Source organism: Neovison vison, chromosome 4, assembly GCF_020171115.1.
Source record: "Neovison vison isolate M4711 chromosome 4, ASM_NN_V1, whole genome shotgun sequence".
Taxonomy (NCBI): domain Eukaryota; kingdom Metazoa; phylum Chordata; class Mammalia; order Carnivora; family Mustelidae; genus Neogale; species Neogale vison.
The window spans coordinates 124,594,276-124,609,357 of NC_058094.1; the positions used below are offsets into that span (position 1 = coordinate 124,594,276).

General features: G+C 43.5%; 1 protein-coding gene across 3 annotated transcripts in view; it reads left to right on the plus strand.

Annotated features, from left to right (window-relative positions):
- POU6F2 (POU class 6 homeobox 2) overlaps positions 1-15,082 on the plus strand; it is a 429,853-nt gene that overhangs the window by 373,673 nt on the left and 41,098 nt on the right. For all 3 annotated transcript variants that reach the window (XM_044245648.1, XM_044245649.1, XM_044245647.1), the window contains exon 6: positions 2,982-3,119. In XM_044245648.1, coding sequence (XP_044101583.1) covers positions 2,982-3,119 — 138 coding nt within the window. The remainder of the gene's footprint in view (positions 1-2,981; positions 3,120-15,082) is intronic.

The following is a 15,082-nucleotide window of genomic DNA, read 5'->3' on the forward strand; positions in this document are numbered from 1 at the left end:
ATTTATTGTGCCCAGGCTCCTCCTGTCCAAATCTACCCCGAGCCTCCAATCAAGGAGAAGGACTGATAGGAAAACTGCTAATATGACATGACTGGGGACAATACAGAGTGACGTGACCCGAGGTGATGAAGGAAACACTTATGGTTTCCCGACCATTCCTCCCCATCTCTGCCACAAATCTCCACACATATTACATCACTGCCTTGGCAGTCACACAAAGAAAAGCCCAAAGATATTTACAGAGCTGCATCTGTCAACAACACCAATGGTCCACCTGAAAGGCTGTCAGCGTGCAAACCGACTCGTCCCGGCAGTCTGTATGCACCACACCCCCTGCCTTCGGCTCTAGCTGTACTTCCGGGGGTCAGGGGTGCATCTCCCCAAGCCCCTACGCCTTTCGCAAAGACCTAGGGATGCAGGACAGGAAAGAAGAGAGTCACAGAGTTGGCTCTTGTTCCAGTAAGAGGGAAAGGCAGCAAAGAGGGGGGAACTAAGACCAGGATAGAGAGGAAATAAACATTAAAAATCAACAAAATCCTTGCGTTTGTGGTTGCTCTGGCAACCTTCCAGAACAGGGCAAGGATACCTGTTCCTGCTCCCATGACAAGAAGGCTTAAGTAGCTACTTTGTTTCATATTCAGAGCCATAATTCATTCTTTGTAGAATGTCTGAATTTACACCAAATATATGGGACTACAGCTGAACATACATTCAAATCCTAAATGTAAGGAATTCTCCTAGGACACCACTGTCTCCAGAGAGTAATTCCATAATTTCCTATTTAGAATTTTTGACTGACCTAGATGTTAGGGAAATGTCTTACAACTTCTGAAAATATTTTCTCTTCATTAAAGAGGAATCACTGTCTCTCTTCTTCAGAAAACATTCTGCACGTACCGATTTAAATTTTGCACCCAAAACTCCTGGACAAAAGGGCATATTCGACACAAACACCAAGCAGCACATGATTTCATTTTTCTCTGAGATTGAGAAGCTTATTTGAAGATCTCTCTGAACCTGGGGAATTTAACTGTGATTTTAACTTGTATGGCATAAAAGAAGAGTAAACATAGCATATGGCATGTAAGCCAAGATAGTGTGCCTGTAGGCAGGGTCTGTCCAGGCAGTTTGGGGAAGGTATTCCCAAAGATCCTCTCACTTCATCAGTGGGGAAAAAGGGGGAAAAAAAGGTACACAGTACAAACTCTCTCACCTAAGGTAGTCAATCCGTAAATAGGGAGGGCTCCACTTACCATCCACCACTATTTGCCTCATCTACACTATGAACATCGAAAGCCAAGAACACAGCCAACCTGAATTTTAAATCCCATGGTGGTAATCTGGGATGAGACGGGGTTTCTTTGAGGTTGATGAATGAGAATTTTTTTTTCTCCTTAAAAAGAAAATCATTCCTGTCTTTTAGGAGAGAGATAAAGGCAAAAGACACATAAAGTAATGAGCTTAAAATGGATTTTCACTTCTTAAAAAAAAAAAAAATGCGCTAGGTCAGTGGGATTTTCTGTAGAACTAGTTACGTGAAATTCAGTTGTAGAAATAAAGAAACCAGAGAGATAAGGATATCACATTAATGAAAAAAGAATTCTTAAATTCATGTCCCTTTTGATGTTTCCCCTGACAATTAGTTTTCCCATCCTCATCGGATGATATAAAACTCTAGGCAAATTTCCAGAGGAGGTAAGCAATAAGATACAATTTGAGGGAAAGAGGGAATGAGGAAAAGAAATAAGAAAGACTAAGAGAATTGAGAAAGTAAAGAAGAAAGTGGAAGAAAAGCTTCTGGGACCTGAATTAAGTATGGCATTAATTTTTTTCCCAAGTCTTAGTCTTGGCAGGCTTCTTCTAAAATGCAGGAATTTCATGGATGTGGGAACTGGTGATGGAAAATGCATTATTATACACAACAATCGTTGTACTTGAGAGGAACTATATGGGAAAAAATAACACCCTAGAATAAATACAAATGAAATTCATGTATCAAAACCAATACTGTGAAAATAGTTTAAATGTTTCTTGAATTTATATCTAGTCATTAACCTAAATGCAGATTTTAGTTCAAGCTACACTTCTGCCTCATGGTCAGAAGGCCTGAAAACCTGTGGCGTGGAAAATTGGCAGGATAAAGAATATTGAATTGGTCTCCATGGAAAAACGGGTTTTGGCAGCTATACCCTGCTCCTTGAGTGGGTCCCCCCACCCAAGTCAAATTCTCCTCCCTAATTCACCCTGGTCCCAGGATAGAGACCCAGGGAAGGCCACATACTAGTCCAAAGCAAGCACCTAGGCTTCAATTTGGCCAATCACCAAAGGACCTTCCTCACTGGCCTTGAATCCCAGGGTTGGCATGAGCCGCCCCTCCCCCCAGGTCCCAACCCTGGACTCCCCCTCTGAGAGCACAGAGGTCAGAGGTTTCCATTGCTACTGACTTTGGTTTCCTTCAGAGAAGAAGGTGGAGTGAGGCATCTGCCTTTCACCATGGGGAGCGACTCAAATGAAAATGATAAATTCATTCAGAATTTAGTTAGAAATCCCTAACATCTGTTCCTCCCCTCCACTTCTACTCCCAAACTACGTGACTCCACATTCGGTCTGCTGGCCTCAAGGAAAGGAGACATTTTCCCAGAGTTTTAGGTAGGCCAGAGGACACAATCCAGGGACTTCTCCAAAATTGTTCATCCACCTGGCAAGACCCTGACAGCCCACCACAACCCCAGGGCCCACCTCCTTCTCTCCTGGGGCTCCACTAAGCAGCCCAGGGTGGGTGGAGCCTGTTTTCTTCCCAGCCTCATGGCCAACCTCCCCTAGAGCCCACAGCTTGTTCAGCAGGCTCCCTCCGGGAGGTTCCGGGCCCTTTGCATGAACCAATTGGAGGGGGACCGTCCTTCCCCCACGTGAATGTTGTACGGTGTGCTGTGCCTGTGCCTCTCTTGGTGGTTTCACCCTGATCTTTTCTCTCTTTGCAGCTGGTTAATAATCCACTAGCAAGTCAGGCTGCTGCAGCAGCCGCCATGGGCTCCATAGCAAGTTCACAAGCCTTTGGCAATGCTCTCTCCAGTCTTCAGGGGGTCACGGGTCAACTAGTTACTAATGCACAAGGACAGGTGAGTGGGAGATGGGAACAAGAGTGAATTTTTATGGCAGATTAAACTCGGAAAGGAAATGAATTTCTTTTGCATGACAGTGATATGTAACTGCATCCATTCGAGGCAAATAAATAATGTTTACTAGCAATGTCAAGAATAGGAGAAGGGTTGGGAGGTGTTTCTATATTTTAGAAGCAAGACTTTTTTTTTCCTTCCCCTAGAATGGCTAAGTTTTCGTTTGTTTTTATTTCTGTACGATGGCTCGTGTTCTGACCTTAACTGAAGGAAAACACTTTCCATGACGGGGCATTCTTTTTTTCTTTTTCCTTTTTTTTAAGGTAATTTTTAAAATAAAAATTCAGTTTTCCTCTTTTATTTATTCATTCATTTTAAACTTGGACAGCGGGGGGAAACTGGGACGTTTCCTTCCCCAGTTGCTCTAAGATTTCTAAAGTAGCCCTAAGCAAACCAGGTTCTGACTGTGTGGGGACGTGATGGGAAGGACCAGTGCATTCTTGGGAGAGCAGCAAAGGGAAGGGGTGAGGATCTCTTGCTGATTCTTCTGGAAGCCAGGCTGGGCCGCGTATGTCTAAAGGCTTGCTTCAGTCAGCCAGGGCCAGGGCCAGCAAACCTTCCTCATGTCATGGGCGGCGTGCTGGTCCCCTTACGCCCCTCATGCGCCCACCTCACAGTCCCGAGGACACTGACAGAGCTTCAGATGACGGGGCTCCCCGTTTAAGACCCCAGTAAACCTAAAAGCTGCAGGGAAAGCAAACCATAGTTAAAGTTGAGGGTATCAGAAGCTCCCTCCACTCAAAGGCTCGACATCAACCCTCAGTGGATAGAGCACCTTGACCTCAAGTGTGGCCACTTCTGAGGGTGGGAGCCCAAGGTGGAAGGAGCTTGCACGCTCTCAGGATTTTCCCTCCCAGACTTATTTACTCAGCAGTGAGTTTACGGATCCCTGCTTGGCCTGCTCTGTGAAGAACAGGAATGGCGACGTCTTGCACCCTGTTTTTATTTTACATAAAGAGTAAACAGAGATGCATTATAAGCTAAACCGTCTCAATCTACGTCCCAGGGAAAAAAAGCTGACCTTGGTATATTTCCTGGGCGGGTGTGGGATTGTCCCGTCAGAACCCCGAGGGCTGAACGATGGAGCTTGTCAAAGAGCAGTCCCAGGTAATGAATCATCTTATCACAGGTGCACACCACACATATTAAAGGAGGGTTGTATGAACACCGTGCCCTCCACAGTCACCTCTCAATGTCGGCTTTAACCCTTGTTCCAATCCCTTTTCATCAGAGCATCATTTTATGCAGCCGGCTCTAAGTGGAGGCTCTCAAAAGCCTATTACGATTTCTGGAGGAATGGGGTTTGGGCACGGAGGAAAAGTTGGTTATAATATCTGTAACTCATACTCCGATCGGGTTGGTCCTAGAAGCTGCTTCCCAGAGTTCTGCCCAAAATAGAACACCCCGATTCATTCCTGCCAGCAGCTGGCCCTTGAGATGTAGATTTTAGGAGTTCCAGATAGAAAGCATATCCACTGATGTGTATTTCCCCCCTGACTTTTCCGGTTCCAGAGTCCAAGGAAAATGCACCACTCTGCCCCACCGCTTGTGAGTTTGTGATGGAGAAAATGCTTTATTGCCAAGAAGGAATTATTAGGAGTTTATTCTTCCGGTGATTTAATGGCGGGTCATCTTGCCAGTTACAAATCCATCCCCTTCTGAGGGGCTAGAGTTACAGCCTTTCCACTCCACTTGGCCTTGCCAGCTCCCTCCCATGAGGACCCACAGGGAAATGAACTTCCCATTAAAGCCTTGATGGGCACTCTGCATATATCGAATAAGGGTTGGTTCTAATTTTAAAATTCTTCTGTCTTAGAAACTATGCTGTAATAGTTGATTTGATATGGTGCACGAACCTCCTAAAGTGAAAAAAAAAAAAATCACATCACAGAGGAATCGATACTGCCCACTCGTGAAGTCTTGTCTGAGAGTTTTAGAAACATACCCTGGGGTGTCATGTACTCCTCCCAGTGCTGGAAAAGACCGAGGTACTCAGTTTCCAAAGCTAATGAATTGGCCACGTTCCCGTAGTGCTGTGTGTGTGTGTGTGTGTGTCTGTGTGTGTGTGTGTCTGTGTGTGCGTGAGTCTGTGTGTGTTTTTAAAAAAAACTTATAAACACAATCATCTTTCCAGAAAAAAGTGCATGCTTTGTACCTCTTGGCATAAAGATACTTGTTTGAACCTCATGAAGTGGTGAGATTACAACAAAAAAGAAGGGCAAAAATTATTTCGGGTGTGTGTGTGTGTGTGTATGTGTGTGTGTTCCTTACCCTTTATTAATGCGGTACAAAAAATAAGACTGCATTGGAATCAGGTTCATATAATTAGCCTTGCTCAAAAACCCGTGTAAATGAGAATTACTTCACCCAGCCCATTTTCAATTCCTTAAAAATCTCCACAGAGCTTTACCAGAGAAGGTACAAAGAGAAAACTCTTAACATATTTATAGATCCTTTCATTTGAGTTCTTGACATCAACTATTTTTTACATTTGAAAGTCTGCCCAGAAGTCATAACATTAAAATCTACATCTAGGTTTGGAAAGCTTGTTTTACTCTGCTGATATTTTGGGGAGGTCGGGCTGCAGAGAAGGCACGGTGGGGGGTCCCCTGAAACTTGCTCCCTCCTGCTAAGATTCCCTCTCTTGGCTACTTGGAAACGGAGACGGAGACGGTTTTACCCAGGAAAAGAACCCTGACTAAATTCAGACCTGCCTGGAATAGGGCTCAAGCTCTACATGTTTCTAAATTTGGACCCTGGGGCAATCAGTGATTTAATCTTTCTAAACCAGAGCCTCATCCTCAAAGTTTAAGACAACCTTGGTGAGGAGGCCCAGGGCCGTGGATCATGGTTTCTGGGCAAAAGGCTCTTGGTCTTCCTGCAGAGAAGGGGAGGGAGACATGCCCCCATCTCAACAGGGAGAAAGCGCCCCTTCATCGGGGACTTGCAGTTTTTGTCTCCTTGTCTTAGAATCTGACTGTTTCCATTTACAGGTTTTCAATGAATTTAAAGGGATGGGAAATCTCCATATATTAAAGGACTTTAGTTTTTTAGTTCCTTTTTTTCCCCCTAACCAGTTCAGTCATTCTTTTCCCCTTCTGCCTCTGCCATCCATTTATGGTTAATTCAGAAGTCATGCACTATTCCAAAGAGTGATTCATTTTCACAGAAACACTATATTCCGAAGTCACAAAGCAATATCGTACCCCATTTTTAAAAAATGGTATCATACACACCTTCACTCTGAGGTGAAAAGGTAGCAAGTGTCCTATTGGTAATTCATAATCCTGGAATGTGTAATGACTGTCACACTGCTGAGAAGAACATTCTCGTTCCCTTTGCTTCCTAAATCAGGAACTCCTGTAAGTGTGGAAGCCAGACAAGGGAATGGGCACTAGCAAGACACATGTTTGAATCCCAGGTCAGCCAATAACTAACTAGCTCTGTGACCTCAAGCAAGTTACATGAGTTCTCTGGGTTTCAGTTTCACTATGAAATAAAGATAATAAAATCAAAGTCCCCAGATTTGAAGATTAAGTGGGGTCAGTTGTGTAAAAAGCCTACCATAGTTCTGGAGTATATAGTTAAAGACTCAGTAATAATTAGCGGCTGCAGAAATTATCATCATCATCATCATCATCATCATCATGGTTTAGAGTTCTGTCTAGCATTTTCTGGAAACTTCTCTTTGGTTTGGATATATAGGAAGAGGCAGTATAGCACACAGGCAAAACAAATGGGCTCTGGAACCAGGCAGCCATTCATCAGCAGTGAGACCGCAGGTTGACTTAATTCTCTCGTGCCTTAATTTCCTCATCTGAAAAGTGGGGATAAGGGGCACCTGGTGGCTCAGTCAGTTAAGCATCTGCCTTCGGCTCTAGTCATGATCTCAGGGTCCTGGGATCGAGCCCCAAGTCAGGCTCCACGCTAGGCAAGGAATCTGCTTCTCCCTCTCCCTCTGACCCTGCCCCTCCCCCCGGTCATGTGGGTTCTCTCTCTCGAATAAATAAATAAGTAAACTTAAAAAAGAAAAATGTGGATAAGAAGGGAACCATCTTCTAGGATTAAATAGTTCAGCCTGTGGTCAGGCACATAGACATCATTCAGTAATGCTAATACTCAGTGTATGCTGTTATTATTAATTAAGATGCTATGTGTTTTCAGTTCACACTGTGCACACAAACCCCCACTGTGTGTGCGAGGAGTTTTAAATGTGAGAATCTTAGCAGGAGAACATTAAATTATTTTAAGGAAATCTTAGCCTTACCCCAGATAGTGCAGTAGGGGTGTGTGTGTGTGTGTGTGTGTTAACACTCGTACAGTGGGTATACTCAGGATTTGGCAAGTAGATTTACCATCGATTTGTTCAGCTATAGAACTGGCTTCCCTATTGCCCCTGGCAATATCTCCTTATTGGCATTATTGCAGAAAAGTAAAAGCAAATGAAATTTCATTTTATCCTGGGGCTAAGAAAAGCATTTTACATTTTAACTGAAGCTCAGAATGTTTCCTGATGAAATTAGGATGTGAAATTTTCTTAAGTGGCAACAAGTCAAACCAAAGTCCTTCCCAACCATCCTTAAAGAAACAGTCAAGTTTAAAAAAAAATATATCAACAAAACAAAACAACATTACTTTTTAAAATCTTTTTATTATTTTTATTTTTTAAAATATTTTATTTATTTATTTGACAGAGAGAAAGAACACAGGCAGGGGGTACTGCAGAGAGAGGAGGAGAAGCAGACCCCCCACTGAGCAGGAGCCTGATGCAAGGGTTCGATCCCAGGACCCCAAGATGATAATTTGAGCCGAAGGCAGACATTTAATGGACTAGCCACCCGGGCACCCTTACTTTTTTTAATGTATAAAAAGGAGAAAAATTTAAAGGACCTAACCGTTCGCTTCATGACTCAAGAATACACGCAGCATTACATGAAGAAACAGTAGTTGAGCAGAGCTGCTTTGGCAAGACAGAAGGATTTGCAGTAGGGAGGCATTGCCGTCTAAAAGGACCAGGTCATGCTCAAAGAAAAGCAATCTCTCAATTCCAGTAGTAGTTTCTGCAATGTAGCTTAGAAAGTACACCCTTGACTGTGCAAAACCATGGACAGTGAGTTGCCTCTATTCATGGCAGCCCTGGGCTGAAGAAGGCCAAGGCAGGAACACCACCGGCCCCGCGTCTGTACACATCAATTGGGAGACCATCCTAATACCATAACTTTCAAATATGTGAAAAATACATGTCTTAGAATTGAAGAATTCTAAGTTGGGACATTCCTCTGAATTATAATCCTCAAAGGCTAAAGAACATCTCTAGAAGGGAGTAGAGCAGCTTAGATCCTGGGCTTTGAAGGAAACAGGTTTGATTGGCACACATTTCTAGCTATCTGGCCTTGGATAAGTTACAGAGCTCGTCTGGGCCCCTGTCTCCTCATCAGTGAAGACAGGACTGATAAGAGATCTCACATACTTCATGGTGGGGTTAAACATGAGAGAGCAAGCAATGGGCTGAGCACAGTGCCCGATATGTCTTAAGTACATTGTTATCAATAAATTCATGTTATAGCTATTCTTCTTTAAATGAAAAGCCAGCAATTGGCCCTGAACTATAGGTGGCTAAAGTAATTCAACACATAATTTAAATGGAAAGAGGAGACTCTTTCAGAGAAAATCACTACAAGATGAACGAAGATGAAGTTGTAATAAATGCAAATTTCCGCCAGAGAATTGAGATGTAATACATTTATTCAATTGAGGTCCATTGAACCTCTCTGTGGGTTTTATTAGATCTGTACAGGAGAACAAATAAAGCCATAGCTGCCCACCTTTGTAAAATGAATTTCAAACACTGTGCAAAGGAGATAAAGTGTGTTAACTCAGACAATGTGACTAGAGAAAATGGGGGGCCTCACACACACCCAGTTAGAGCGAGTGGATCAGGAATTTAGGGAGTTTCACACATATTCTTACTGTATTTTATTAAAGATTTTATTTATTGATTTGAGATCAAAAGAGAGTGAACAAGCATGGGAGTGGGGGAGGTAGGGGCAGAGGAAGAGGGAGAGGCAGACTTCCCGCTGAGCAGGGAGCCCAATGCAGGACTTGATCCCAGGACCCAAGGATTGTGACCTGAGCCAGAGGCAGATGCTGAACCAATGGAAGCACCCAGGTGCTTCTTATTTTATTTTTTATAATAAAACACATTAGATGTATGAAAAGGTAAATATAATTTTTTCAGGAGCACTTGGGTGGCTCAGTCGGTTAAGTATCTGACTCTTAATTCCAGCTCAGGTCTTGATCTCAAGGTCTTAAGTTCAAGCCCCAAGTGGGCCTCCACATTGGGCATGGAGGCTATTTAAAATAATAATAATAATAATATTTTACAAAAAAAAAAAAAACCCAAAGGATCCTTCAGAAATGTTAAGTATTAACATCTTTCCATATAAGCTTTAGTTCTCTTGTTTATTTTTAGAAGAAATAAAACATTACTGATACAGTTGAGGCTTTGACACTTTCTCCTCATGCCCCTCCCTCCAAGGTGATAGATACTATAACACTGGTAATTCCTTTCATGCAAGTTTTACATCTTTACTAAAAAAAAAAAAAAAGAAAGAAAAGTAAAAAGGTATCTTTCTAAAAAGCTACAAAATCATATATACAGAATACCATTTTTAATACAAAAAATAGACATGTTGCATAACTAAGAATCAAATATGTTTTGCTGAAAATTCAGAGTAGGTATCTAAAAATTCAGGGTTGGTGTCTGTATATTTTTGCCCAGATATGAACAGAACAATCTATTTAGATAATGGTTTTGGCCATGTTTTCTAAACCAAAACTCAAAACAGTCTGACAAAAGATTTTCTTTTCTCACTTGCAAATATCATTCTATAAAGTCTTAAAAAGGTGTAAAAATTCAATCACATGCAGTAGAATACTTATCAAATATGCATTTTGTTAATCACATCTTTTCTTTTTTTTTTTTTTTAAGAGGGAGAGAGAAGGTGCATGTGCAAGGTAGGGAGGGAGACAGAGAACCCCAAGCAGGCTCCAAACCCAGGACCAGCCAGTTGGGGTGGGGAGGGGGGCTTCCGCTCAAGACCCTGAGATCCTGACCTGAGCCTAACCCAAGAGTCAGAGGCTCAACCGACTGAGCCACCAGGCGCCCCTTAATCGCATTTTTTAACACTTTTAAAATCTGCTCTTTCTGGAGACTAGGAAATAAATGTTCATGGGGTTAGTAATATTATAAGAAATTTACCCTGGCTTCATCTGAGTAATAAAGATGAAACAATAACAACAATAAACAACCTCAATCTTTCTACTAACGTATCAAATTTCCCCTTCGAGCCCGATTGAGAGCTTTATTTCCTCATTTCAGGAAAGGCCAGTGCATTAAAGCCCCGTTTCCCTAAGTGTGCGCCTTGGAAATGAATGAGCCCCCCGGGGCGCTGCACGAAGGAGGGTCCAGGCCGGGAGGCGGGTGGGGGGGGGGCGGGCTCCACCGGGCCGGGCAGCTGGGCTCTGACGCGCCCCAGACCCCTTTAACTTGTCGGACCCCGCTTTCCCCAAACTTCCTGTCCACCCCACATTTCGCAGAACGGACCTCTGCAGAGCACGCTTTGGGAAATGCTGCGGGGAGTCATTCGCCTTCGTTCCTATCCGCGCTTTGGACTGCGAGCTGATGATTCAGTCCGAAAGAGCCCCCTCCCGGCTTTGAGGGCGCGCACATCCCAGAGCATGTTTGCGGGGAGTGGAGACCGGGAGGTGGACGGACGCCGCTCTGACCCCGCGGCTGCGCCGCTAGCGCGCAGGGCCATCGCAGGTCCCCTCGGGACGCGCCGCCCGGATCCTCCGGTCAGGGCCGGAGAGGAGGGGGCCGGCTGGTGGAGTGACCCCGGGCCTGGCCCTCAGGTCCTGGGTCCTCGCCCTTTTGAGGAGTGGGCCTCCCTGGATGGTAAACGGCGCTAATGAGCCCTGATGGCCCTGGGCTCCGCAGTGATTTCGCGGGAGATGGATTTGATGGGAGACCTTGCCTCTGCAGTGGCTCGCCTGCTGACGCGCGGGACATGATGGGGTCTCTGAGCCGGCAGGAGTACCCCCTGGCCCTGTACGTGACAGTGAATGGTTCAGCCCACACCTTGGCTGCCGGGCCAGAGGTCGCCTCCCCCTCCCCACCGTGTGGTTCCTCCTTACAGCCCCTATTTCTGAAATGAGAGGGTTAATCCTATTAATGCCAACACCCCGGAGAGTTGGCCAGTTTGAACTAAAAATGAAGCACCCTCTGAAATCTTTCTTCCCACGCTCCACCCAGTGCAACCTGTCGTGTGCAATTAAAGGAGTGGCCAGAAATACACAATTTAAAAAAAAAAAATCTCGTTTTAAGGAATTTACCCTGTAGATTAAGCCAGAGAGAACCAAGTTCTCTTTTATCTACAGCAGAACTTTGGATGGTGGTGGTGTTACATTTTTTTCTCCACTGCCTTTTTTTTTTTTTCAGTTCTTCAACATAATATTTCATTTTCCTGGGAACAGGGAAATGTGTTCTTGTGTAGGCTCCTGAATGGAGAATGGGCACATTCTTTCCAGATAAATAGGAAAGGGGCCAATTAACTAATGAAACAACCTAATTAACAGCTATAATTCCAAACAGGTAATGGGTTTCAAGGTACTATTCACAGACAGCTTCCTCAGAACTGATCCGACTTCTCACATCTTTGACTAGAAGCATTGACATTCCATCCCGACCGCAAGGTAGTATCACTAACCCGTGCGAATGTAGCTCGTTTCGGTGCGCAAAGCTCTAGAACCGTGTTAGTTCTTAGAAGAGCACGCAGTTTGATTACCCCAGCTGTGCACACAAGCAAACTTTTGAGATGAAACCTTAAGAAACTGGCAGAACTGAGATCTGAGCCCCAAGTCCAACCTCATCTTCCAGTACCACCATCACTTTCTTAGGTTTAAAGACCTGGGTTCATTTCCTGGATGCTCCGTTAGACAGGACACAGACTCCAGAAACTTCCTCGCTCCATCGGCAAATGGTAACTGTAATTCTCACCCTATCCACCTCGAAGATTTCTCTTGAAGATATATAAAGACACACTTGAAAACTATAAAAAACTGTAAACCTTGCCAAAATAAATATGTTATTTTAATCAGTATTCTCACCTTATTATTTTTGCTGATCTGAGGAACCAGAAAAGGAGGGAGTCTCTAAAGCAATGACATAATCTTGAAAAAAATGACCTCAGTTCTCCACTTTATCTTGCCGAGGGGAATATGAGCCCCAGGGAATCAGGGTCTAGGGGACGCGGGTCCCCTGCCTGCCAGCCAGACAGCTGAGACAGGCCAGAAGAGTGCATGCTGTGTCCTTCATATGGGCGCTCAGCAAAGTGAGCCTTTCAGAGCCACATAGGAAACACCAGGTCAGTGAATGTTGGCTTCGAGCTTTTTGTAATATCCCTCCTAAAGTGATTTTGGAATTGAGGAAGCTCCCAGAGTGGCAAGGCACTATACATTTCTATATCCTTCTCTTTGGAAGCCTCCCTTCTAAGGAAGTAAGCTCTTCCAAAGAAAAAGAGTAATAGCTAATACTGTATTCTGAGTTTAGGAAGTCACTGATAGTAAATTACACCATCAGTTTAAGAACAGCTTTTTTACAATGGAAGAAAATACTACCACACTAAACAGATACATCAACTGTTAGGGCAACCTGATTTCACAGATATTAAAAATGGAAAAAATGTGGGACTCTTATAATTGAGGAAGTGTGGTATTTATTTGATAAATAACCTTAACCAGTATCAAAAAGACTATATCAAAAAGACTGGGCTGTTGACGATAATTCTCTTTTCAGTAATCACATTTTATAGTAGAAAGTCAGGGATGGAAGTAGAAGCTATTTATGTCTCAGTTTTCACAACTAGAAAATGAAAATTAAACCTGATTTGGGTTTGAGGGTGAGGAAAGAGAGGAAGTACTGAATTTTGACTTAGCATCCCTAAATCAATATCAGTTTTTTAAGTGAAAGATTTTTATGGTTAAGCAGAACATTCCTAAAGAGGAGAAAACATTAAATTTACATGTAAAATGCATTCAACCTCCAAATAAATGTTCACCCAACAGTTTACTACGCCATATGCCCAATGATACACCCAACTTTTTTGTTGGCCTGTCATTTGTTGACACAACACATTCTTCTTAAAGACGTGGGCAACATGTCCTCAACTCACAGGCCAATAAGAGAGAAATGAGAAAAAGATCAGAAGTAGGTAGGAATGGAAAAGTCATAATTCAGAACAGTGGGAAGAGCCAGGTTCAAGTTCAAACATACAGAAAGAGGCCTTTGCACAATCCAACCAAATTCAATACATTCACATAGAACATTGCTCCAAATTGTGAATCAATTCATCAACTAACCTTTTCCATCTTGTAAAAGTAACAATATAAGTAGATCCTGAGATGTCGTAAGGTGGGGCATTCAGGGTGACAGCACAGTCGAGATGTGATACAGCTTTGTACCTAGAAGTGAATGCCATCAGTCAAGCACTGCCCCGGTACACAAAGGAAACACATTACACACTCTACCTCTGACACTTCTCGATAGATATTTACCAGAACACTGTGTCTGAGAGTTAGAGGTGGACAGTGGGAAGGTCTACTTGGTCCCATGGAAGGCGCCCACTATAAGGCTTCCAAGTTAGGCACCATCCCCAAGCAGCTCTGCCACCCCAGGCAAGGCAGCTAGTTTAACTCAGCGGCTGTCTTCGCTTCTGTGCACTGACAACAGTCCCTTCCTCTCTGGGTTGTTAGAGGGATTCGTACTAACAGTAATAAAATTCCTAAATTCCTGCCATCTATTGAGCACTTTCTTTTTTTTCTTTAAGATTTTTATTTAGTTAGTTATTTGAGAGTGAGAGAGCACAAGGTGGGGAGGAGCAGCAGAGGGAGAAGGAGAAGCAGGCTCCTCGCTGAGCAAGGAGCACCATGCAGGGCTCAATCCCAGGACCCTGGAATCATGACCTAATCCAAAGGCAGACGCTCAACTGACTGAGCCACCCAGGTGCCCCTACTGAGCACTTTCTACATAGTAAAGATTTGCTTAGCATTCAATAATATTCTATTATTTCATTTCACCTTTACCCCAACCATGGACTATGCCTGATCCCTATTGTACAGATTAACAAACCTCCAAGATCACCCAGCTGATGGCAGGATGGAAACTCAATTCTTGTCTGCTATCAGTGATGGCTCTTAATCGCTGTGATCTGATACGAATTTAAAACTTTCTTATTCACCGATGTATCCCAAGCGGCTAGAATGACACCTGGCCCACAGTAAGCATAAACACAGTAATAAAATCTGTGGAGTGAATGAATAGAGCACTTCATATAAGCTAATACGCTATTTGATAAGCATTTTACAAAAATTCATCATTTCATTTCATTCTCACATTGCTCTTGGCCTAATATCTCTAATTTATATCAGAGCAAGCACAGGTTCAGAGAAGGGAACCAACTCCCCAGAGCCACACAGTTAGTAAGGGAAAGAGTCTGGATTTGAGGGAAGATCTAGTTTCTTCGAAGCCTTCGAAGCTCGGCTTTCTTCTGAGTGAAACCGCTTTCAGCACCTCGGGAACAGACACTGCCTGCCATACGGCAGCCTTTCCATAAATATCTCGGGCTCCTCACCCGCATATATTTTAATCCACTTAGGGTGGCTGATCTAAAGTAGAGTTGTTAACTATACTGAAGTCTTATGGGGAAATGCTTTTAAGCACCCAGCATTAAGGTGCCTGATGAAAATGGCATTGTCTGTTTACTTTGTTCAGTTTTTTAAACTACTAATTTAGGGGCTGCTGTAAGGAGTATGCAAGTCAGAAAGGATGTTAAATGCTTAACACAGCA